This window comes from Myodes glareolus, chromosome 1, assembly GCF_982192425.1.
Source record: "Myodes glareolus chromosome 1, mMyoGla1.1, whole genome shotgun sequence".
Classification (NCBI taxonomy): domain Eukaryota; kingdom Metazoa; phylum Chordata; class Mammalia; order Rodentia; family Cricetidae; genus Myodes; species Myodes glareolus.
The window spans coordinates 111,426,208-111,448,925 of record NC_142026.1 but is presented as its reverse complement, the minus strand read 5'-3'; the positions used below and the strand labels follow the sequence as shown (position 1 = coordinate 111,448,925).

At 44.4% G+C, this 22,718-nt stretch overlaps 1 protein-coding gene across 3 annotated transcripts in view; it reads left to right on the top strand.

The window, feature by feature from the left end:
- Positions 1 to 311: 311 nt before the first annotated feature.
- Positions 312 to 22,718, top strand: part of Slc18b1 (solute carrier family 18 member B1) — a 31,902-nt gene continuing 9,495 nt past the window's right edge. The window contains exons 1-6 of one of the 3 annotated variants that reach the window (XM_048425232.3): positions 312 to 502; positions 1,589 to 1,728; positions 9,749 to 9,844; positions 10,216 to 10,289; positions 12,116 to 12,263; positions 15,822 to 15,978. In XM_048425232.3, coding sequence (XP_048281189.2) covers positions 463 to 502; positions 1,589 to 1,728; positions 9,749 to 9,844; positions 10,216 to 10,289; positions 12,116 to 12,263; positions 15,822 to 15,978 — 655 coding nt within the window. In that variant the 5' untranslated portion in view covers positions 312 to 462. Of the gene's footprint in view, positions 503 to 550; positions 570 to 1,588; positions 1,729 to 9,748; positions 9,845 to 10,215; positions 10,290 to 12,115; positions 12,264 to 15,821; positions 15,979 to 22,718 lie in introns of those variants that run through there. The other 2 variants (XM_048425233.3, XM_048425235.3) reach the window with 2 other exon arrangements.

Below are 22,718 nucleotides of genomic sequence, written 5' to 3'. Positions count from 1 at the left end.
AACATTTTGTAACGCAGACGCCTGCATCCACAGAACGTCCCCACAGCCAGGCTTCCCTGGCGCTCCTTATCTTTCCTGCATACATTTTTTTTCTGCAGGTGTAACACAAAGTTTCCTTCACTTCCGTTTCTGTGGTGTCTGTCCTTCAGCGATCTCACACACACCCTTTAGGCAGGAGCCTAGTTTTCTTTCAAGAATACAAGATCCGTCTTTCTCTACTTTATTCGGAACCCAGAGGTTGAGCCTGCGACCCGCATGGGCGGGGACTCCAGCTCCGCCCCCACCCGCCCTCGCGCTCCTTAATGCCCAGCTCCAGGGATCTGGAAGGGTTCCTGCAGCCGGCGCGGATCTCCGCCACTGGACCGGGAATGCGGAGTCCAGGACGGGTAGAGCGACCGCTGCCTGCGCATCCAGTCCGCGGCGGTTGAAGCCGGTGTCGCCGGCGAACCGAAGCAGCGGCTCATGGACACAGCGGGGTCCCCTGCTCCTGCGGGGACAGGAGGTGACCGTGATCAGCGCAGTCGCGCGCTGCCACTGGCTTCAGGCCTTTCTCTTTAAACTAGGATCCAGTATGCTTAGCTTTGCTTTTATTCCTCCCCTATTCTGAGACCTTCAACCAGGGTAGTGCCTGACCTGTCTACGCAGTCCACGCCAGCGTTTCTTTTCTCCGGTTTGGGAACTGCATATGCATATATGCTCTGCTTTTTAAGTAGGGTGTTTCAGAATGCCTTCAAATTACCACCGTATATCAGGCCTAAACTGTTTTCTTTGGTCTCGGGGTGTTCCCTTGCCTTCTCCTTACGTTTAACGTTCTCTCGTTTCCCTTCTTCAACTCGGGCATTTATAAAGAATTCTTGAGACTTTCTTATCTTGCACAGGAGTTTTCCTCCGGGCCTACAGTGGCTACCTCTGGAAAAGCAGCAGATCAAATGCATTTTCTTCTTTTTTGTTTCCCCCTCAGAATCATTCAATTTTAAAACGGCTAAGGAATCTGCTTGGACATTTGAAACTGAGTGATTGATTGGTTCTTTGACAGTTTAAATATGGGAACAAATGCTTAACGAGTTGATGCAAAAAAACTAGTAATTAGTGTTGCAAATGACTTGGTAATGACCTTCTTTACATACTCGTGAGTCATGCCTTTCCAGAATGTTAAAGTTCACCAATGATATGACTGGTAGAGAGCTTACATTCCCGTTTTTAAACGTTTAAATCCTGATTGAGTCTATGTAGCAAGTCTCAATACCTTGAGAAACTGAGACATCTTTAGAGCCTGATGCTGCTGTTGACAAAGCACGCTGTACTCATCATTGGAGGGGATTTCTGTCTCACTGGAAGTCAAGGTAGACCAGATGGCTTATTTTCTGCACTGAAATTCTAACAGAAGAGCCTATGCATGAAAACAATGTTTGAAATTTGTAGTGATGTTCCAGGGTTGTTTTGTTGGGTCATAGCGGCTATATTTAGAATAGCCTTTTAGCTCAGCAAGTGTTTTCAGAGTCTAGTAACGCCACAGTAAAATGTCACTTGTGTGTTTTATTCAGAATCCCAAGTACACCCCTATAATAGCTGTCTGCTTGCCTTCAAGGGGACGGCTTTGGAGGAAGTACAAGAGAGACATCCGGGAGACTTTCAAGAGAACAGATTTACGTACTGGTGTCAGCAGCTTCCATGAACTTGGGTTGCATGATGGCCTATTCCATCCTTGGACCATTTTTTCCCAAGGAGGTAAGACATTTTTGTATCCATATAAACTAATTTCTAGAAAGCTCTTTAGTTATCTAATTTTAAGGGTATGAATGTAAGAGGATGGGGAGGGGGCGTGGCTCAGCAGTTCAGAGTGTGTCCTGCTCTTCTAGAGGACCTGAGCTCACCCAGCAGCCGCATCAAGAAGCTCATAATTATCCAACCATCCTTAGCTCTAGGTCCAGAGGAATCTGGTGCCTTTGGCCTCCGTGGACACCTCACATGTAAATATCTCCATCTAGACACTTATGCACACACACATAATTAAAATTTTTCAAAATAAATAAAATATAAAAATGTGCCTACAGTATAGATACTATGTGTGTGTTGCATAATGATGTGCATGCTGTATGTATGTGTGTGTTGGGGATGGATATTAGCCCACTTATGCACAGAGGTCAGAGATCAATGTCAGGCATCTTCATTAAGACATGGTCTCTTACTGAACTTGGAGCTCACCAGTTCAGCTTGACAGGCTAGCAAGCAAGCCTCTGCCTCCACCCCGCAGGACTCCTTTTAGAGATGTGTGCCTCCATTCCCCTCTCCCCTTCCGGGCTGCTATTACAGATGTGTGCCAACAAGCTCAGCGTTTTATGTGGGTCCTGGGCATTTATGTGGGTTCAGGTCTTCTGGGTTACACAATCAGCACATTACCTAGCGTCATCTCCCTCGCTCTCTTCCCCTGCCAAAAAAATATTTCTTAATGTTTAATATCAGAAAAAAAGAACATCCTCTTGCTGGGTAATTCCCAAAATAGACTTGACTTTCTACATATTATTTATTTTACCATGAAGTTTGATTAATCTTTACTGGGCTTCTAGAGATGAAAAAAAGATTCACCAAATGATCAGATACCAATGTTGCCAAAAGACTATACCTTTGTATGCTGGTTTGGGGAATATATATATTCCTAAACATAAATAGAATTGGATTGTTTGTAGCCAAGTGTGGTGGCTCACACCTTTAATTTGAGGACTCAGAAGGCACAGGCAAGCGGTGGATTCTAGGAATTTGGAGGCCAGTCTGGTCTATAAGTGAGTTCCAAACAGCCATGGTCATACTGTCAGAATCTGTCTCTGAGGGCGGCGTAGGCCAGGAGATTCATTCTGAATTTATTATGCACTGCAGCAGTAATATTTACACAAAGGAAGGGACCTGGTTAACGTTGCCAGGCTCCCTCTAATCTTTGCCCTTTGCGCGATTTTAGGAACTGTAGCTGGTGGCACGGAGATCCACCAGGAGTATGCAGTCCATGCATGTAATACGGATTGAAGGGAACTAGTTTGGACGAGTTCAGACAATATGTCCACATGTTTATTTTGTGCATCTCGCCAACATTTCGGTCCGCAGGACACTGATAACTTCTCAGTTCTCAAACTGCCTTAACAGCATGCCATCCTTCACTCGGTGTGCTAACAGAGAGGCTTTTCTGCTAAAGGAACAACGTGGCTCCATACCCATACAACACTCACGGTTTCCACCACATGTTGCCACCCATTTGGTGCCCGCAGCCATCCCACGAGGAGAGAGAATAGCGAGGCTCCCACTGTGTTACTTTAAAATAGCGGTCTCAGACGTGAAGGGCTTTCCCAGTTAGTCCAGTTTCACTACAGGGCTAAGTTCCTACTCTGGGTTCATGGAGTTGTAGATATACCCAGGCAAAGAAAAGCCAACAAGTGTCCCTGTCTTCTTTGTTCCTTACGAACCAAAAATAGGAGAAAAGGACGGGAGGAAAGAAGGAGGAGAATCGAGTCAGATTTGGGGTATCCTTTAAGGTAAAGGTGGTCAGGAGTGATGGTGCTGAAGGAGGGAGGGATGATTGCTTCACTCTCCTTGGGCAGAATCGAGCCAAGGAGAAAGGCGTGGTACTGAGACTTTTTGAGGTGAGATGAGGTGTGGTGTGAGAAAGAGAAGCTTCTACGGTAAATAGCAGAGAGGAGTGCGCCATTGCAGATGTGGTCGGGGAAGAGCAGAGTGGATGGCATATTTATTTTGTTTTGTTTTGTTTTTCTTTCTTTTTTGGTTTTTCAAGACAGGGTTTCTCAACCCTGACTGTCCTGGAACTCACTTTGTGACCAGGCTGGCCTTGAACTCACAAAGATCCGCCTTCCTCTGCCTCCCTGGACTGTATGCTCAGGAGTTGCTCGATGGGAGAGCATCAGAGATTTGGGTTCTGTGAGAAAAATAATGGATGGGAACCCCTAAGGCAGCAGTTTTCAACCTCCCTAAGGCTATGACCCCTAAGGTAGTGGTTCTCAACCTTCCTAAGGCTATGACCCCTAAGGTAGTGGTTCTCAACCTCCCTAAGACTATGACCATTTAATACAGTTCCTCATGTTGTGGAGAACTCCCCAACCATAAAATTATTTCCATTGCCACCTCATAACTGTAGTCATGAATTGTAATGCAAATATCTGATGTGCAGGATATCTGATATGCCTCCCATGCCAACGAGGTCCTTGAGAACCACCTCTCTAAGGTCCTAGACTGTGTCTTAGTTAGGGTTTCTATTGCTAAGATGAAAGAGCATGACCAGGAAGCAAGCTGGGAAGGAAAGGGTTTATTTGATTTACACTTCCACATCTGTTCATCACTGAAGGAAGTCATGTCACGAGCTCAAATAGTGCAGAAACCCTGAGGCAGGAGCTGATATTGAGGCCATGGAGGGGTGCTGCTTACTACCTTGCCTCTAATGGCTTGCTTGGTCTGGTTTCTTATAGAACCTGCTTAAGGGTGGCCCCATCAATCACTAATTAAGAAAATGCCCTACAGGCCTGTCTATAGCCTGATTTTTTTTTTTTTTGAGACAGGGTTTCAGTCCTGGCTCCTGGAACTAGCTCTTTAGACCAGGCTGGCCTCAGATTCACAGAGATCCACCTGCCTCTGCCTCCCGAGTGCTGGGATTAAAGGCGTGCATCACCACCACAAGGTTTATAGCTTGATTTTATTGAGGCATTTTTTGAGTGCTCTGTCATCATGTACATCTACAGGCCAGCAGAGGGCACCAGATCCCATTATAGATGGCTGTGAGCCACTGTGTAGTTGCTGGGAACTGAACCCAGGACCTCTGGAAGAGCAGCCAGGGCTCTTAACCACTGAGCCATCTCCCTAGCCTCTGAGGCATTTTTTTCACTCATGGCTCCTTCCTTTCCACTCTGGCTTGTGTCAATTTGGCATAAAACTAGCCAGCACAGAAGGGGAAAACCAACAGAAAGTCAGTTTCCCCGTGGCCTCAAAAAGCATAGTGACGTCTCTCTTTTCTCCAACAAGCAGTTCTTCTGTAGTAGCCACAGCAGTGCCCTCTAATTCAGGACAGCCGTGACTGTCACTGGAGATATTGCAGTGCCAGGACTGCCCCCTGCCTTCAAATGCCAGCGGCAGATGCCATGTCTAACTTGGATCTTGTGACTGACTGACTATAAGTTAGAGTGCATACATCCTTCTTGGATTCGATTGATTTATTTAATTGGCCACAGAATCCAGGGAAACATTAAGGGTGTGGATTTATTACACATGAGGTAATGCACTGGGTGACAAGTTGTGCATTAGGAGCATCCCCATTTCCAGCTGTGTAGAAACTCTGAGCCCTGTGCCTTCAGGGCCTTGTAGACATGACAGTTTATGGACTGGGTGTAGAACGTCAGTCACGCATGACAGTCAGGTTCTTTTTTGTTCTCTTTATAATATTCCTCCCCTCAGGGTATGAGACAGAACCCTCTGGAATGAGAAGGTCTTATAACCTGTTAGTCAAGCTAGATGAGAGGTACAAGCCAGGACTATACCGGTAAGATGGCTCCGTGGGTAAAGGCACTGAGTCCCTTCCCTTAGACCCGTGTGGTAGATGAAGAGAACTGATTCTGCATGTTGTCTTCTGACTTCTACATGTGTGCCATGGCATACGCATGTCCACACACACACACACACACACACACACGCGCGCGCACACACACACACACACACAGTCAGTGTAATATCATTTTTAAAAAACAAAGCCTGTGTATTATAACATTACAATAAGATGGATACATATAATTCATTTTGTGTCCCAGTTCCTGGCCCATAACTCTCACACTGCTTACATGGGAAGGGATGGAGAAATTGTATTTCTTAAATTCCTGGCTGCAGGGGCTGAGGAGATGACTCAGCCAGTAAGAACACATGTTCTGCAAGCATGAGAACCCGAGTTTAATTCTCCAGTGCCCAGGCATAGCCCCAGGCGTAGCCGTACATGCCCTGTAACCCAACACTAACAGGCAAAGACAAGGAATTTGTTTTTTTTTTTAAAGATTTATTTATTTATTGTGCATACTGTGTTTGGTCTACATTTTGTCTGCACACCAGAAGAGGGCATTGGATCTCATCATAGATGGCTGTGAGCTACCATGTGGGTGCTGGGACTTGCAATCAGGACATCTGAAAGAGCAGTCAGTGCTCTTAACCTCTGAGCCATCTCTTTAGCCCAAGACAGGGAGATGTTAATGACTCACTAGTGAGCCTCATTTAGCCGAATGCCAAGCTAGTTCAGCAAGAGACCCTGTCTGAAGGCCATGAGGAGAGCAGGAGCAGAAGACACCAGTGTCCTGCTCTGGCCTCGTATGTAGGCTCCTATCTGAAAGCACCTGTGTAGTCTCATGCTTGTGTATTCACACACACACACACACACACACACACACACACACACACACACACACAGACTGTGGTTAGAGGAAAAAAGGAAAAGAAATGCAACCGTGGCTACTGTAGAGAACACACTTTTAAAATATGAATTATGTACTGGGAGGTGGTGGTGCGCGCCTTTAATCCCAGCACTCGGGAGGCAGAACCAGGAGGATCTCTTGATTTTGAGAACAGCCTGGTCTACAGAGCGAGTTCCAGGACAGGCTCCAAAGCTACAGAGACACCTTGTCTCAAAAAATCAATATATATGTGTATATTTTAAAGATTTATTTATTTTATTTTTTGCATGTTTGTATGTGTACCTCATACATGCAGTCCTTCAGAGGCAAAAGAGGGTAGATTCTGTAACGCAAATTCTGTTTGGTCTTAATAAACAAAACCTGGAGTCAGATATTAGGAGGTGAAAGCTGAAGGATTGGAGAAGCAGTGCAGCCAGCCACTGGAGATAGCTTTACTTCTCCTAAATCCTTATCTGAAAATGTGATCCTGTTCTCAGACTGCACCTTTTGCCACCAAACCTCAGACTGCACTGAGTTCCTATTTCCTCCTGCCTTATATTCCTCTCTCTGCCTGGCCATATCACTTCTGTCTCTACCTCCCTAGTGCTGGGTTTAAAGGTGTGGGATCCCAAGTGCTGGGATCACCTTTGTGTGAGCTCTGTTTCTTTCAGACACCTTCAATCTAGTGTAGCCCAGGGTGGCCTTGAACAAACAGCAGTTCCTCTGGCTCTGTCTCCCAAGTCCTGGGATTAAAGGTGCGCCGCCACTCTCTGCCTTCTAGTGGCTTAGCTCTGCACTCTGATCTTCAGGCAAGCTTTATTGGCTAAAACACAAACCAAATATCTACAAGGTTCCCTGGAACTAAAGTCATGGATGGTTGTGAGCCATGCAAGAGCACCAGCCGCTCTTAACTGCTCATCTGTCTGCCCAGACCCAAGGATGCATTCTGGAGGGTTTTCAGGTGTGTACACCTGTGTAGAGTTGACGCTGTGACAAGAGGACGAATTAAAACCACTCGCCTGCCCATAAATACTCATGGCTAACATACAGCCGGACACAGAAAAGTTGTGTAGAAGTGACTGCTGACTCAGAGGACAGCCTCGTGAGGGTCAGGCTTCACACTCTCAGACCAAGTTGAATAGTTCATCCTTAAAAATTGTTCCTTTTTTTTTTTTGATACAGGGTTTCACCGTGTAGCTCTAGATGGCCTAGTATTTGCTATGAGACCTGGCTGGCCTCAAACTCACAGAGATCCCTCTGCCTCAGCCTCCTGAGTTGTGGAATTAAAGGTGTGTATCACACGCTCAGCTAAAAGCATATTTTAACCCTTCAATGGATACAGCAATAGCCCAATGTGGCGATCTGAGGCAAGAGAGGGAAAATTAAGGGCACATTTGCATGGCTCTTGTAAAGACAGGTAGAGTACGCCTCTCTTGAGAAGCACACGACCACATCTGGGTGTGCACTAACCATTCATGAGTGCCTCTCTCCACCCCTCAGCTCCACCCTCTCTTTCTCTCGCCAGTGTCTATTCTTAAATCTATTTAGAATATAATAGACTCCATCTGTACCTCATACTAAGCTCCCACTTTGCTTCATATTGACTTGTCTATTTTTTAAAAAATAATTATTTATGTATTATTTAGACAGTGTTCAGTCTGCATGCCAAAAAAGGGAACCAGAGCAAATTACAGGTGGTTGTGAGCCACCATATGGTTCCTGGGAACTGAACTCAGAACCTCTGTAAGAGCAGCCGGTGCTCTTAGCCTCTGAACCGTCTCTCCAGCCCTTTGACTTGTCTTGAAATTCTTTCTCTACAGTGAAGTAAAGAATACGGGCTTCAGGCTGGGGACACAGCTCAGTTGGTAGTGTGCTTGTCTGGTGCGTACAAAGACCTGTCTTTGGACCCAAGCATCGTATGAACATCACATAAAGGTGATGGTTCAGGCCTATAATCTCAGTGCTTAGGAGACTGAGTTCTGCGGGAGAATCAGGAGGAATTCAAAGTCAGCCTCAGCTACGTAGCAAGTCTTAGGCTAGCCTGGGCTACACTGAACCCTGTCTCAAAAAGCCATAAAAAGATAATAAAGTAAATAGAAGCTCAGCTTCAGCTGAGTAGAGCTGTCTGAAAAGAACTTCCCAGGCTCCTATAGGGGGCAGCAGAGAGCTCTGTCAATGGCCGCTGCCACACTAGGGTTCATTGGGCAGCTACCTCACTGGGGCTCACAGGGCAGTCATACTTGCACAGTTAGGGGCTGAAGAGATGGCTCAGGGGTTAAGAACAACTTGCTGCTCTTGCAAGGGACATGAGATCAGTTCCCAGCACCAACATAGTGTCTCACAACTGCTTGCAACTCCACTCCCAGGGGACCTGTGCCTCCATAGCCTCCTGCACACATGTGGGACACATACCCACACTCAGACACACACATAAAAGTAGATTCAGAATAAGGGCTACGTCATCTGTAGCAAAGTTCAGAGGTCCCTGGTGGAACAGGCTATCTACGTTAATAATTCCTGCATATGGAGAGTAAGATACCTTGGGGTGTCAGGAGAGTGTGGGCGGTGGGGAGCCTCCTTTGTCTGCATTGCTCACAGAAAGGCAAACTCCTCCCAGGTTAAGCATGGCAGAAGTCATGGAGCAGACTGCTTGGGCCCTCACATGATGTGCATGACTCCATTTGCCATTCATGGCATTTCCTCTTCTTAAAGATTTTTGGTTTTGTTTATTTTCTTCGAGAACTGACAACTGGCATGTGATTCTTATTGCTTCTGTTTTTGGTGGAGTGCAATTCTGTAACTAAAAATGACATTAAAAAGGAAGTCAGTCACGTCAACTGCTTCCTGAGTCCCGTGACTGAAGGAAGAGTCCAGGTTTCTCATCTGCAGTAGTGTGTGTGTGTGTGTGTGTGTGTGTTAACATTCTGTAATACTGACTTTTATCCAGATAAAGAGAATTCTTTATAGGCATCCTAAGTGAATTATTTCACATCAGTGTCTAGATTTTACCATCCCCTTTCCTGATTTTCCTTACCCTACTTATTTTAAAATAAACCTTTTAAGTAACAGAAATAGGAAGGTTTGAGCAGAGAGATAGAGTAGGGGCAGGAGCAACCAAAATTAAGTATATGTGAAACCTGCTACTTGGTAAGTTAATATCTACAAAAAGAATGCCCGTCCTATGGACATTGTAGTGCCTCCCCAAATCATGGGAATTACTATATGTACATGAAAGTCACAAGGTGCTGTTCTGACCCAGTTCTATTGTCTTCCCGCCAGTGCTCTTTTGCTTTTTCAATTTTATTCCCATCTCTGCTTCTTCTAAGGCAGAAAAGAAGGGGGCCAGCAATACCATGATTGGAGCGATCTTCGGATGTTATGCTTTATTTGAGTTGCTGGCATCTTTAGTGTTCGGAAAATACGTGAGTATTGGCGTTCATATACATATTTCAACTTTCAAAAATCAAGTGGTATGTTACTGTAATTTACCAATCTAGAATGTCTATGTATATAGAAATGGTAGTGTTACATTTTTATGAATTATCATAAAAATATGTTTATAGAAAAATACAGTTCTATCATGGTGGTTGATTAGTTAGTCCCTTCCATGTTTATATACAGTTTGTATTACCATTTTTTAATTAGTTAATTAATTTAATGCATTAACTTACACATGCTTTCCTGCAATTTTCTATGTTCTGATGTAGTGGATTTTATGTATATGTGTATGTTTATGTAAATGTAAACTTGCTGAAGCAATCCACTTATCGCTCTTCTTTGACTTTTATTATAGCTTGTACAGATCGGAGCCAAATTTATGTTTATAGCAGGGATGTTTATCTCAGGAGGAGTTACAATTCTCTTTGGGTAAGTAATTTTCTAATCTGTTAGGAAACATGGGCGGATTTCAGAGTTAACGGCTTTGAAGTTTTTCTTAAACTTTTATTGTTCTTTGTGTCTGATGGGGGTGCTGACTTGTGGGGGACAGAGGAGAGCACTGCGGCGTCATTCCTTCCGCTCCACCTTTACATGGATTCCAGGTATTGAACTCAGGTTGCCAAGTGTGTGGTGTGAGTACCTTACCCACTGAACCAGTTACTCACCCATTAATGGCTCTTTTTCGTTTGCTTTGTTTTGAGAGACGGGGCTTCTCTGTGTAGCCTTGACTGTTTTTAGACCAGACTGGACTAGAACTCACAGAGATCCACCTGCCTCTGCCTCCTGAGTGCAGGGATTAATGGCGTACTCCACCACCACTGCCCAGCAGTCAATGACTCTTTAAACCCATCAATACCAATCACTACTCTTCTCAGATGAGTGACCTGTGAGTGGTGGAGGGAGGTGGGTAGCAAACAGAACTGTTCTTGACCTTAAGAAGAGAGCTCTCCAAGGTCACCTGCTAAGCTGCCTGCTGAACCAGATGTGGTGCTGCACACCTGGAATCCTAGCATTTGGGAGGCAATGGAGGAGAATCTCAAGTTGGAGGCCAGCTTAGACTATGCAGGAATACCATGTCTTTTTTTTTTTTAAGATTATTTATTTGTTACATATACAGTATTCTGCCTGAATGTGTACCTGCACCCCAGAAGAGGGCACCAGATTTCGTTATGTGATGGTTGTGAGCCACCATGTGGTTGCTGGGAATTGAACTCAGGACCTCTGGAAGAAGAGTCAGTGCTCTTAACCGCTGAGCCATCTCTCCAGCCCCAGAAATAACCTGTCTTAAAACCGCAAAAGAAAGAACAGAACAGTGGCTCCCGAACTCTTCCACCAGGACTCCTGTGGGTGCTCATGATGGGAACTCAGTAGTCTTCTGAGTCACAGAGACTCTATTTCTTACAGGATCAGCCCAGGGACAACTGGCTACAGGTGCTGAAACAGCATCTTCAGAAATCTTTTTTAGCTTCCTGCTTTTCTCCTCTTCTGGTGCAATGTTCCTAGACGAGCTCCCTAGACCCCTCCTTTTCTTTTGTTGTTTTTTTGAGATGGGGTATCACTGTGTAGCCATGAGGAGCCTAGAACTTGTTATGTAGACCCAGATGGCCTTGAACTCATAGAAATCTATCTGCCTAGGCCTGTGAATGCTGAGATTAAAGGTGTGGCCTTGCTCTTTCATATTCTCCAATTAGAAGTGTACTAACTGTTTGCGTAACATTTACATTGTACCAGGTTTCAAAAGTATCCAGGAAGTAACTTAAGGGCTATAAACACGGTCTCTGAGCAGAGTACTTCCCTACTACCATGGGTGAAGCCTTGAGTTTAACACAGCACCATAATACATCAGCAAATATTTAAAAGTAGAAATGCACTTCGTGAGATGAGCATTGGTTATCGCAAGCAATATATATATATGTTAGGGACTTGAGTATCTTCTGATTGTGATACTTAAGGTGGATCCTGCCATCGTAGTCTTCTGCAGGTCCAGGGGACTTCTGATTTCCAAAGAGGTCTACTTAGTATTATCATATCAGAAATCTCAACAGAAGGGAGACAGCTAAGTTGTCGTTATGTCTCGAATTACAGCAAACATTAAAAACAGCAATTCCCTGTAGAAAGTGTAACCAACCAACTCTTTGGAAGATTTCCAAAGAGACTTTGTCTAATAACTTTGGCTAGTATGGCTGTCTTCAAGAAGCAGAGTGCATTAAAAAACGAGAACCAGTTTGACACTTGGCAATTGTGTTCTTTTTCAGTGTCTTGGACCAACTTCCAGAAGGACCCATATTTATTGTCATGTGTTTTCTGGTGAGAATAGTCGACGCCATAGGCTTTGGTGCAGTGATAACAGCGTCGTCCTCTATCCTGGCAAAGGCTTTCCCAAATAATGTGGCTACTGTCTTGGTATGTAATTTGAATTTTTTTCTTACTTTCCTTTTCATGTGGCCAAAACATTTGTTTGATCTGTTTCTACGTGCTTTCCCCCACTCTCTTGTGTATTTTCCTCCTTTTATCCTGACTTCTATTTCCTGAAGTAAAGTGTGAAAATTAAAAGCAGAGCATTTCCGGGTGTGGTGACATATACCTGTAACAGCTTAGGAGGTGAAGGCTGGAGGATCAAAAGTTTGAAGCCAGCGTGGGTGACACAGTGAGTCATTTTCTGGAAAACAAGAACAAATAAATGGCGACCGTCTGAAATGTTTACCTAATTTTTTGTTTGTTTGTTTGTTTGTTTTTTCGTTTTTTGAGACAGGGTTTCCCTGTAGCTTTGGAGCCTGTCGTGAAATAAGCTCTTGTAGTCCAGGCTGGCCTCAAACTCACAGAGATCCGCCTGCCTCTGCCTCCCGAGTGCTGGGATTTAAGGAGTGTGCCACCACATTCGGCCTAATTATTCTTTATCAATAAAATCTTGGAAGTCAGATATCGGGGTAATAACCTGAATGATCAGAGAAGCGGTTGAGGAGGGACAGGTGACCTCTTTCTTTCGTTCCTCCATCCAAAAGGGCCGAGACCCTCTCTAATTCCCGCCCTACTACTTCCTATCTATCTGTCCTCAGTCCTCCAACACCTCTATGGTTAATTTTGGTCACCTAGTAGCTAGCTCCACCCTCTGATTCAAAACAAACTTTATTGTTAAAATGCAATCAAAATGTCATACAACAACCATCTATGACACCTCTACCGTGGGAGGAGAGGGTTTAAGAAGCTGGTGAAGCCTGGAATGCTGGCTCATGGCTTTAATCCCCAGACTCGGCAGGCCGAGGCCAGGTGTATCTCTGCGGCTGAGGTCAGATTGGTCCACACAGCAAATGCCAGACCAGCCAGGGCTACACAGCAAGATCCTGTATCCAAAGAGAGAAGTAAAAAGGCAGTGATCTCGAGTCTCTTAGGTGCTCTTCCTGGTCTCTGCATAGGCACCTTGATGAGGAAACACTGGTCCCAACCAGTTTTTAAAATCACCCTTAAAATAATTTTTAAAGATTTGTTTTCTTTCTTAAGTGTTTGAGCGTTTTGCCTGCATGTATGTATACGTACCACAGGTGTTCCAGGGCTACAGAAATCAGAAGAGGGAATCAAGCCCCCAGGAACTGGAGTTATGATGGCTGTAAGCCACCCTGTGGGTGCTGGAAACAGAGCTCAGGTCCTCTCCAGGGGCTCTTATGTACTGAGCCATCTCTCTAACACCATCCCCACCCTCAATTTTTTTTTAAAGAATCACTTTTCGTTCTTCTGAATAGCATTTTGCTGCCTCCCTGTGATCCCGTGAGTAGGTCCTGGCTGAACTGCCCATAGCTTTTCTCTCTTCTGGAAGTTTTCCCTCACGACAGGGGCTTGTCTCATGGGCCTCTTTCCTCTACTGTCCCCACATGTGCAAGAAGTCCCAGCGGTCATCTTGAAAATGGTCAGAGCACTTCCGCCTCATCTGAGGCGTGCCGTCTAATTTTGACTTCACTGGCTTCTGCATGTGTCAGCCTGGTTGTGGGTCAGATTTTTCCACATAAAACTCATTGACCTTTCAAAGAGCTGATGTTCTGGAGAACACCCTGGACAGTGCTGTCCAGGAAATCCCTACAGCGGTCATCCACTGACGTTTGAGATCGGCAGGGGAAAGTAGACTTGCCCTCCTGATCTTCCACATAAAGTTGCAGCCAAAGCCAATGCATTCCACATGTCAGGAATCTCAAGGGCTCTGTGTACTCCGTGGATTTTAAAACTGAGATTGTTAGCCATGGGTGTATTTAAAGGTTTAAGGTGGTACAATGTCCTTAACAGTAATATCTTTTCCATAGGACTGTCTTATTTACCTTTAGTTAATCTTATGCAGCGTAAAAATAAAAAGTTATAAAATGGACTATATAATATAGCAAATGTTTGACATACCTTTGCTGTTCTGACTTCATATATACATCTGCTGTCCAGGCACCCAAGGGGCTCAGTATCTCAGGCTTGTTCCCAAGATTGCGTATCTGTGCGTACACGCATGTATATATGTACATGCAGTGTCAGCATGATCCCCCCCACTTCTTTTCTCTACACATGACATGGCATACTCCTCACACCGCTTAACAACTTGCTGATTATACCGACAAGTTCACAGGCAAGGTCTTCGGTGTCAATTTATAAAAACCATTCTTATTCTTTCTTTCCTGGCTGTGTACAATTCCATTGTACTGATGTAAATCTTCTTTATTTAAATTGTTAGTGAGGATTTAAATCACTTGCATCTTTTTGTTTGTTTGTTTAGAACACAGTCTCGCACAACTCAAGCTGACTAGAACACTCAAAAATTGACCTTGAACTTCTGGTCTTGTTGCCAATAATCTCTTTCTCCTGGGTGCTAGGATTGCACGTGGTGCCTGTCACCACACCTAGCTTGACATTGCAAACAGTGTCACCACAACATTGTATTAACAAACGTGTGTGTGTGTGTGTGTGTGTGTAGGTGTGTGTGTTAAAAACCTTTTTTCAAGAAGTGCTCTCATAATTCCTTTTTTTTGTTAAATTTTTTGAAAATTTCATACATAATTTCCATCCTGCTCTCCTCTTTAATTACTGTGTGTGTGTGTGTGTGTGTGTGTGTGTGTGCATGTGTGTACAGGTGTATGTATCTGTGTGTATATGTGTGTGTGTCTTTGTAAATACAACCTCAACCAACTGAGCCCATTTACTGTTGCTGGGTTGGATAACCTACCTATCAGGGGGCTCTCCCCTGGGGGAAACTGATTCTTGCTTTCTCAGGAGCCATTGATTGCCTATAGCTCTTCATCTGGGGATAAAATAAAGCTTTGTTACCTATCCCCATCCATGTGACTTGTCAGACTGAGTACTCATTGCTTACCTTGTTTAGGCGACAGTAGTGTTGAGATTTTATGGATGCAGCTTTCCTGTCGTGTGAAGAGGACATTGTCTGGCTGCAGCCGCCCTGAGCCTCTGGCTCCAGCTGTCCTAGGCCTCTGGCTTCTGCAGTCTTTCTGCCACTTATTCCTTGGTGTTCCCTGAGACTCGGTGGTAGGTGCTGTGATGCAGGTGTGTCAGCTGGCCTTGAGCATCCTGCGGTCAGTTGGCTTTGCATTCTGACCACTTGTAGGTCACTGTAGTGGTCTCTATTAGCTCCAAAAAGAAGCTTCTTTGGTAAAGGGTGAAAACTACACTTATCCGGGAATGTAAGGATAAATATTTTGAATGTGGTTACAAAGTCTACTTGTTTGGGAAAATGGCAGTTAGTAGGGTTTCCTCTAGAGCCCATGAATTTGTCAGCCACAGGTAGGCTAGGTTTACCGTACCAGGCACTTTGAGACAGGATCTTACTATGTCACCCTGGCTGGTCTGGAACTCACAGAGATCCATCTGCCTCTCTCTGTTTTCCAAGTGCTGAAATTGAAGATATATGCTATCATGCCTGACAGTCATAATTCTTCAACTATAACACAATTAAATTTTCTTTTGTTTTTTCACTTTTAGGGGAGCCTTGAGGTTTTTTCTGGACTGGGGTTGATAGTAGGTCCCCCTTTAGGTGGCTTTTTGTATCAATCCTTTGGCTACGAGATGCCTTTTATTCTTCTGGGGTGCCTAGTTCTGCTCATGATACCACTCAACCTGTGTATTTTGCCTAGTTACGGTAAGTTCAAACTTTAATACTCATTTTAGAATTTTAGCTTTACTTTCGCACCTTTGTAAACAATACATTTACCATATATTTTGTGTAACACTTCTTTGTAGGACCCTCAAGAACTGGTTCTGTTTCCTAAAATATGGGTAATTAGTTTATGATATTTTTAATGCAGCTCAGTTAGTGGAATACTTTTTTTTCTTTGTTATGTTTTTTTTTTGTTTGTTTGTTTTTGTTTTTCGAGACAGGGTTTCTCTGTGGCTTTGGAGCCTGTCCTGAAACTAGCTCTTGTAGACCAAGCTGGCCTTGAACTCACAGAGATCCTCCTCTCTCCCTCTCAAGTGCTGGGATTAAAGGCGTGCACCACCACCGCCCAGCTCTTTCTTCTTTCTTTATTCCTTTATTTTTAGTCCGGTCTCTCTTCATAGCCCTGGGTAGGCAGACTTTCCTTTGCGCCTCCAGCGCACAAATAACGATGCGCAGACTCATTATTAATTATGAAACCTCGACCGATAGCTTAGGCTTGTTTCTCACTAACTCTTATAACTTAAATTAACCCATTTCTATTAATTTACGTTTTGCCTCATGGCTTTATTACCATCATCTTGGTATTGCCCATCTTGTTTTCTCTGTTTCTCCACCCTTCTTTTTCCCAGTGTCCTCTGGGCCTGTAAACCCTGCCTAGCTACTGGCTGTTCAGCTTTTTATTAAACCAACCATAGTGACACACCTTCACGCAGGAATACTCCACAACAGACCTGGGTATCCTGAAATTCACTAGCTAGAACAGGCTGCCTCTACCACTCCTAACTCCAGGCCAACTTTGTGTACACAGGGAATTCCAGGCCATCTGGGGCATAGCGTGGGACAGTGTGTCATTCTGTCATAAAACATTCATCATAGGAGGGCATGGCCAATTCTTCCTTTCCAGTGGGGCTTCACCTGTTCGTGTAGCAGTGACAAGGACACAGGTCTCTGGCAGCAGTGAGGGGAGACAATCTGGCTTCAAAGCTTTTATCCCCATATAAATCAACCTTCCAGCGTATTGTCATGAAGGTGCCACATGCTGGTAAGAGTTAATCAGTGCAAGGAACACAGAACACCTTGCTCCATTAGGTAATACTTGTGGCTCATTTTTAGTTCTCTTTGTCTGGATAAAATTTACCAACCAGAGTTATGTTCACTGTAAACATTGTTTTTAATAGGGTTGATCAATAGCATACACTTACGGGGTTAGTATTTAACAGAGCTGGAGAATTAGCGGAGAGCTGGGAAACGAGGCACAACAGAGGCAATATCACAGTGAGCCACAAGGGGGAGCTCATCATCTCAGCACTTGTAAGGAGCCGTTTGTTTCCCTTGATTTAGCATCGGGTCTGTGTCCTGGTTTGATGGATATTGGACTAAGAATTAAGAAGTTCTGGAGATGGAGATGGAGATGGCTCAGTGGTTAAGAGTACTGGCCACTTCTGCAGAGGACCTGAGTTCAATCCCCAGCACTCACACGGTGACTCCAGTTTCAGGGGATCCAGTGCTCTCTTCTGACCTCCTTGGGCACCAGTCACACATGTGCTGTGCATATGTACATGCAGGAAACACACACATATAAGATAAATAAGTTTAATTTAAAAAAATAGAAACATCAGATTAGATTCTGCACAGAAGAAAAAAAATTGTTAGCTCTTTATTGCAGTAGGAAATGGGAAAAGACAGCTAAGACAGACTATTTAAAAATAATAATAAAAAATAATTCCTAAGTCGATAACATTAGGGCTATAATTCAAATCTGAATATTCCTGTTTAAGAATACTCTTTAAGTTACTGGTAAGTTTGATGCAGACAACATCTAGGAAAGTAGCCAAGTGTTTTTTACATACTGGCAGAATTAAGTACTGTATATACTCTCTCTGCCCATTCCTCCCACACCCATGGGCAGCGTTTGGTGTTGGGTGTCTGGATCCCTTGCTGCTCATTCTTCCGATCAGCTCTCCAGTTTCTGCCAGCTGTTATACTTGGGCAGTCGTGCATGCCAGTTCTCTCATTAAAACCCTAAGTCTGAGAACCTGAAGAGGTCTGTTTTACATCACGGTGACAGACAGACAGACCTATGTGGCCGTGGGTAGTTCCACCTTCTTTGTGGGTCTCATGCCACAAGACTGACACCTGTACCTGGAACGGGTGAGAACACCAAGGCCCCCTTATACCATGTTTTCATATATGCACATATACGTATGGAAAGTTTAATTTAAAACTAGGCACAATTAAGAGATTAACAATAGGGGACTGCAGTGATGGCTCAGTGGTTAAGAGCACTGGCTGTTCTTGCAGAGGACCATGGTTCAAGTCCTGTAGTAAGGAGGCCACTTGTTCATCCTGGTCGCCCAGAACTGAAATAGCTTAGAACCGAAATAATCACACAGATAGTGTATTATTTAAGTCACTGCTTGGCCCATTAGCTCTAGCTTCTTATCGGCTAACTCTTACACCTTAATTTAACCCATCTTTATTAATCTGTGCATCACCATGAGGTTGTGGCCTTCCAGCAAAGTTTTAGCACGTCTATCTCCGGTAACTCCATGACTTCTCTCTGACTCCACCCTTCCTCCTCCCAGCATTCAGCTTAGTTTTTCCTGCCTAGCTAGGTTCTACCCTCCTATAGGTCCAAAGCAGTTTCTTTATTCATAAATGGTAATACAGAGGAAAATCCCACATCAAAGTCCCAATACCCACAAGGTAGGTCACAAGCACCTGTAACTCCAGTCCCAAGATAGAGCATCTTCTTCTATTTTCCATACCAGCAACAATACATTACAGCCACATGACACAGATATACACACAGGCAAAGCACCACATACACATAAAATAAATAGATAATATGTAAAAAGAGATCAGCAATAATAATAAAGGTATAAAACAAATAGAACTACTATAATTAAAGTTATTTAAAACTTAGAAATTCTTTGTTTCTGGAATTTTCTACTTGTTATGTATTAACTATTTAATTATTATCATTATTTTGGTTTTTTGAGACAGAGTTTGTCTACGTAGCCTGATCATCCTAGAATAGGTTGGCCTTGAACTCAGTGATTCACCTGCCTCTGCTGGTGTTAAAGGTGTGTGCTGTTTATTATGTTATATAGCACTGTTGACAGTATGGAAATACAGCCTCAGAAAGCAAAATCATTGCACTTGGAAATTGCTAAAGGAGTCGATTATAAATGTTCTCACGACAAAAAAATTACGAGCGTTTGTGGGGTAAAGCGTAATGCATTTGATAAATACTTGGAATTACTCGTTCTGTTACACACCCATTCACACATGTGTACAAACATCACTGTCATTCACTGCTGAGTAACATAATTTTTACTTGTAAATTAAATTTTTTTTGAGATAGGGTCTTGCTATGGAGCCCCCCATAACTCATTTTGTAGGCCAGGCTGGCCCTCCTGTCTCTGCCTGCAGCATGATGGGATTGCGGGCAGACTCAAAATCTAATCTTTATATCCAGAAAACAAGCACCGTCTCCTGAAAACCTTTTGAGCAATTGCTGGGTTGAAGGAGAGCTGTCACGTGGTGTGGATTCGGAACCTCTTCCCTCCCTCTGCCCACTCAGCCTATGCCGTCTCTGTCCTCTTTCCTATGTGGTTTTCTCAGACCTCCCCTTTGCAGGACAAGTTATCCAGGGGCATCACAATGCAGCTCTTCTTAATGGACTACCACACTTTCCTGTCTGTCACCTGTCAGGGCAGGTGTTCGTAAATCAGGGAGTTCTGTCTCTCCAAGGAGAATAATCCTACCAGGATCTGGAGGAACCTTGGGGATCCCAAGTACCCTTGGAATAGTCTGTAGATTTTCCTATGTTCTCCCCAGCAGGTTTCACTTAAACCAGGGAAGCACTCCTTTTCACGAGTGTTTTTGTACATTCTTTTATTTTAAATGTAACTATTTTGTAAGTTTACTTGTTTTATGCGTTTGAGTGTTTTGCCTGTGTGTTTCTCTGCACCCCATGTGCATTGTTGAGGGGATGGCACTAAGGTCCTGAACCCACAGTTCTCCAGAGAAACCGGGAATGTAAATCATACAGGATTGCCTTTCCAATGGGAAAGGTGAAAAACCTGTTCTTCTGTCCTGAATGCCGAGGAGAGAATTGGACATGATTAACAGTCTGGTGATCTGTGTTATCTGTTGGGGCAGGCCTTATCCAGTTCTGACAACCAGGCCAGAGGTGGCTGACACTCTACATGACCCTTATAAACAGAGGCTCCCCCAGGCTCCTACAACCAGGACCGAAGGCAGCTAATAGCCCAAATCAGTTCTATGCTATTTGTATGGGCAAGATCAGATCGGATCCTGAGGCTTTTAAACTAGTTCAGGCAGTGAACCTCTAGAGCCTGTCTTCCTGGAAGAAAGGACATGTACCCTGAGCTGCGTTTCGAGGTAACTGCACTTCCTGTGCGCCAGGAATTGTATTCATCCCATCAGGAAACGTTTATTTTCTTTCTTTTTCCCAAATTATCCTGGACTTAAATACATTGGGAATAAACCACCTGTTATTAGACTCCCCGAGTCTGATCCAGGTTGATGAAGTCAATCTGCACTGGGTTTTTGTTCTCATCCTTCATGTGGTTACCTGTAGGACACAGGTCAGCACCTGTGTGTCTACTGCCAGTGTCGACAGAGGTCAGAAAGAGGGCATCATATCCCCCAAAACCGGAGGTAGAGATGGATGTGAGCTGCCGTGTGGCTGCTGGGAACTGAGCCTGTGTCTTCTGCAAGAGCTGCCAGTTTTTTTTGGTTTTTCAAGACAAGGTTTCTCTGTAGCTTTTGGAGCCTGTCCTGGAACTAGCTCTTGTAGACCAGGCTGGCTTCAAACTCACAGAGATCCTCCTGCCTCTGCCTCCTGAGTACTGGGATTAAAGGCGTGCGCCACCACCGCCCAGCGTTCTTAACCACTGAGCGGTAGACTGTTAACAGGTCTTCCTGTTGTGCATGCACAAGAAATGTGATAGACTAAAAGTAAAATCTTCTATAGTTAAAAATTATTTTAATTTTAATTATTATTTGTTGTTTTTGCTGTTTTAACTTTTTTCGTTATTCAAGACAGGTTGTGTGTGTGTGTGTGTGTGTGTGTGTGTGTGTGTGTATCCCTGGCTATCCTGGAACTCTCTGTAGACCAAGCTTGCCTCGAATTCAGAGATCTGACTGCCTCTACCTTGATCGTGCTGGGATTAAAGGCATGCACCACCACCGCCTTGTTATATTACTATCATTTTAAATTATGTGTCTGGGTGTTAGTATGAGTGGCTAAGTGCGGATGCCCACAGAGGCCAGAGGCATTGGCTCTCTAGGAGCTGGAGCTACAGGTAGTTGTGAGCTACTATATGTGGGTACTGGAAACTGAACTCTGCTTCTCTTGCAGAGACGTGCTCTCAATGGTTGAGCCATCTCTCCAGCTCATCTTTTGTCATTTTTCAAGTCAAATTCAATACAATTCAAAACCCACACCTGGTTGACTCCCCGCTGGCAATATCTCATCGTGCCACAAGGTGGCAGTTGTTCCCTCTCTGAATTGAAACAGGTATGCACGGCAGTTTGGGGATTGAATTTAGGTCTCTGCTTTTGAGAAACAGGTTGATAGTCCTGACTTAATCTCTGTGTTCTGAAAACCTCCTGAGACTATTACTGAGAACAGCAGAAGTCCGTACACTCTTCGAATTTTTGGACTTTGCGTACGCATGGTCGTTGTGAACGATGATGAAAACTGTGGGCACAATGGAAGTCAGGGAGGGCTGATCCGGACCTTCGTGAAGTTCTAGTTAGCGTTCTCTGTTGCTTCTGTCCCGGATCGTAGTAACCAATCTAACCACGCTCCCGAAACGCGGGCGACAGGACTCTCTCCGCGCCAAGTGTCTGAGCTGTACTTTTTGTGGACTCCGTAGTGATTTCTCGAACTCCTTAGAGTGTTTTAAGGGTCACACAGTCGCCACATCATTTTTCAGAGCGATCTTTTCTTAAATAATCTGCCTTGGGGAGCGGGGCGAGGGCGGAGAGATGGCTGCATGATTTAGAGCGCTTGTTGGTCTTCCCAGGATCGGAGATCAGTGTTGAAAATTTCCTAGAGAGAATAAAGCAGTCACTAGGACTGGAGGCTTGCAGGTAGCCACGCCTGCTCTTCAGGAGGGCATGAACATGGGGCTATTAGGAGGATGAGAGAACTGGTCTTAAATGACAAAAGTAGTCACATAACACTCAGTAATACCTCCTCTCAGTCTCCCAATGTAGTGTTTATTTTGCCCTCAGAAAATTAACTGGATTTTGTCTTACAAAATAAAGTTGAGTCCCTCTTTCCGTCTGTCTTTGTTTTGGGGGCATCCCTAACAGTCCCGGAACTACCTCTGTAGACCAGGCTGGTCTCAAACTCACAGAGATCCACCTGCTTCTGCCTACCAAGCGCTAGAATTAAAGACTTGCACCACCACCGCCCCATGAGTCGTGTCCCCCGCCCCTTAAGGGCACACACATCCTCGGTGAAGCTCCAAGGATGCTTTTTCTGCAGCTGCGAACTGCACGCTGTCCCATCCAGGTGGCCTTCCTTCCAGATTGCACCTTCAAATCCTCCCCATACTCCCTGATTCCAGCTGATTCTCTTTGCATTTGAAAACTTAAGGATTACTGTTTTAATTTGGGAATTTGCTAGCTAGCTGTAGGTAGCCCAGGCTGGCCTCACACTCAAAGTGTGGCTGAGGGTG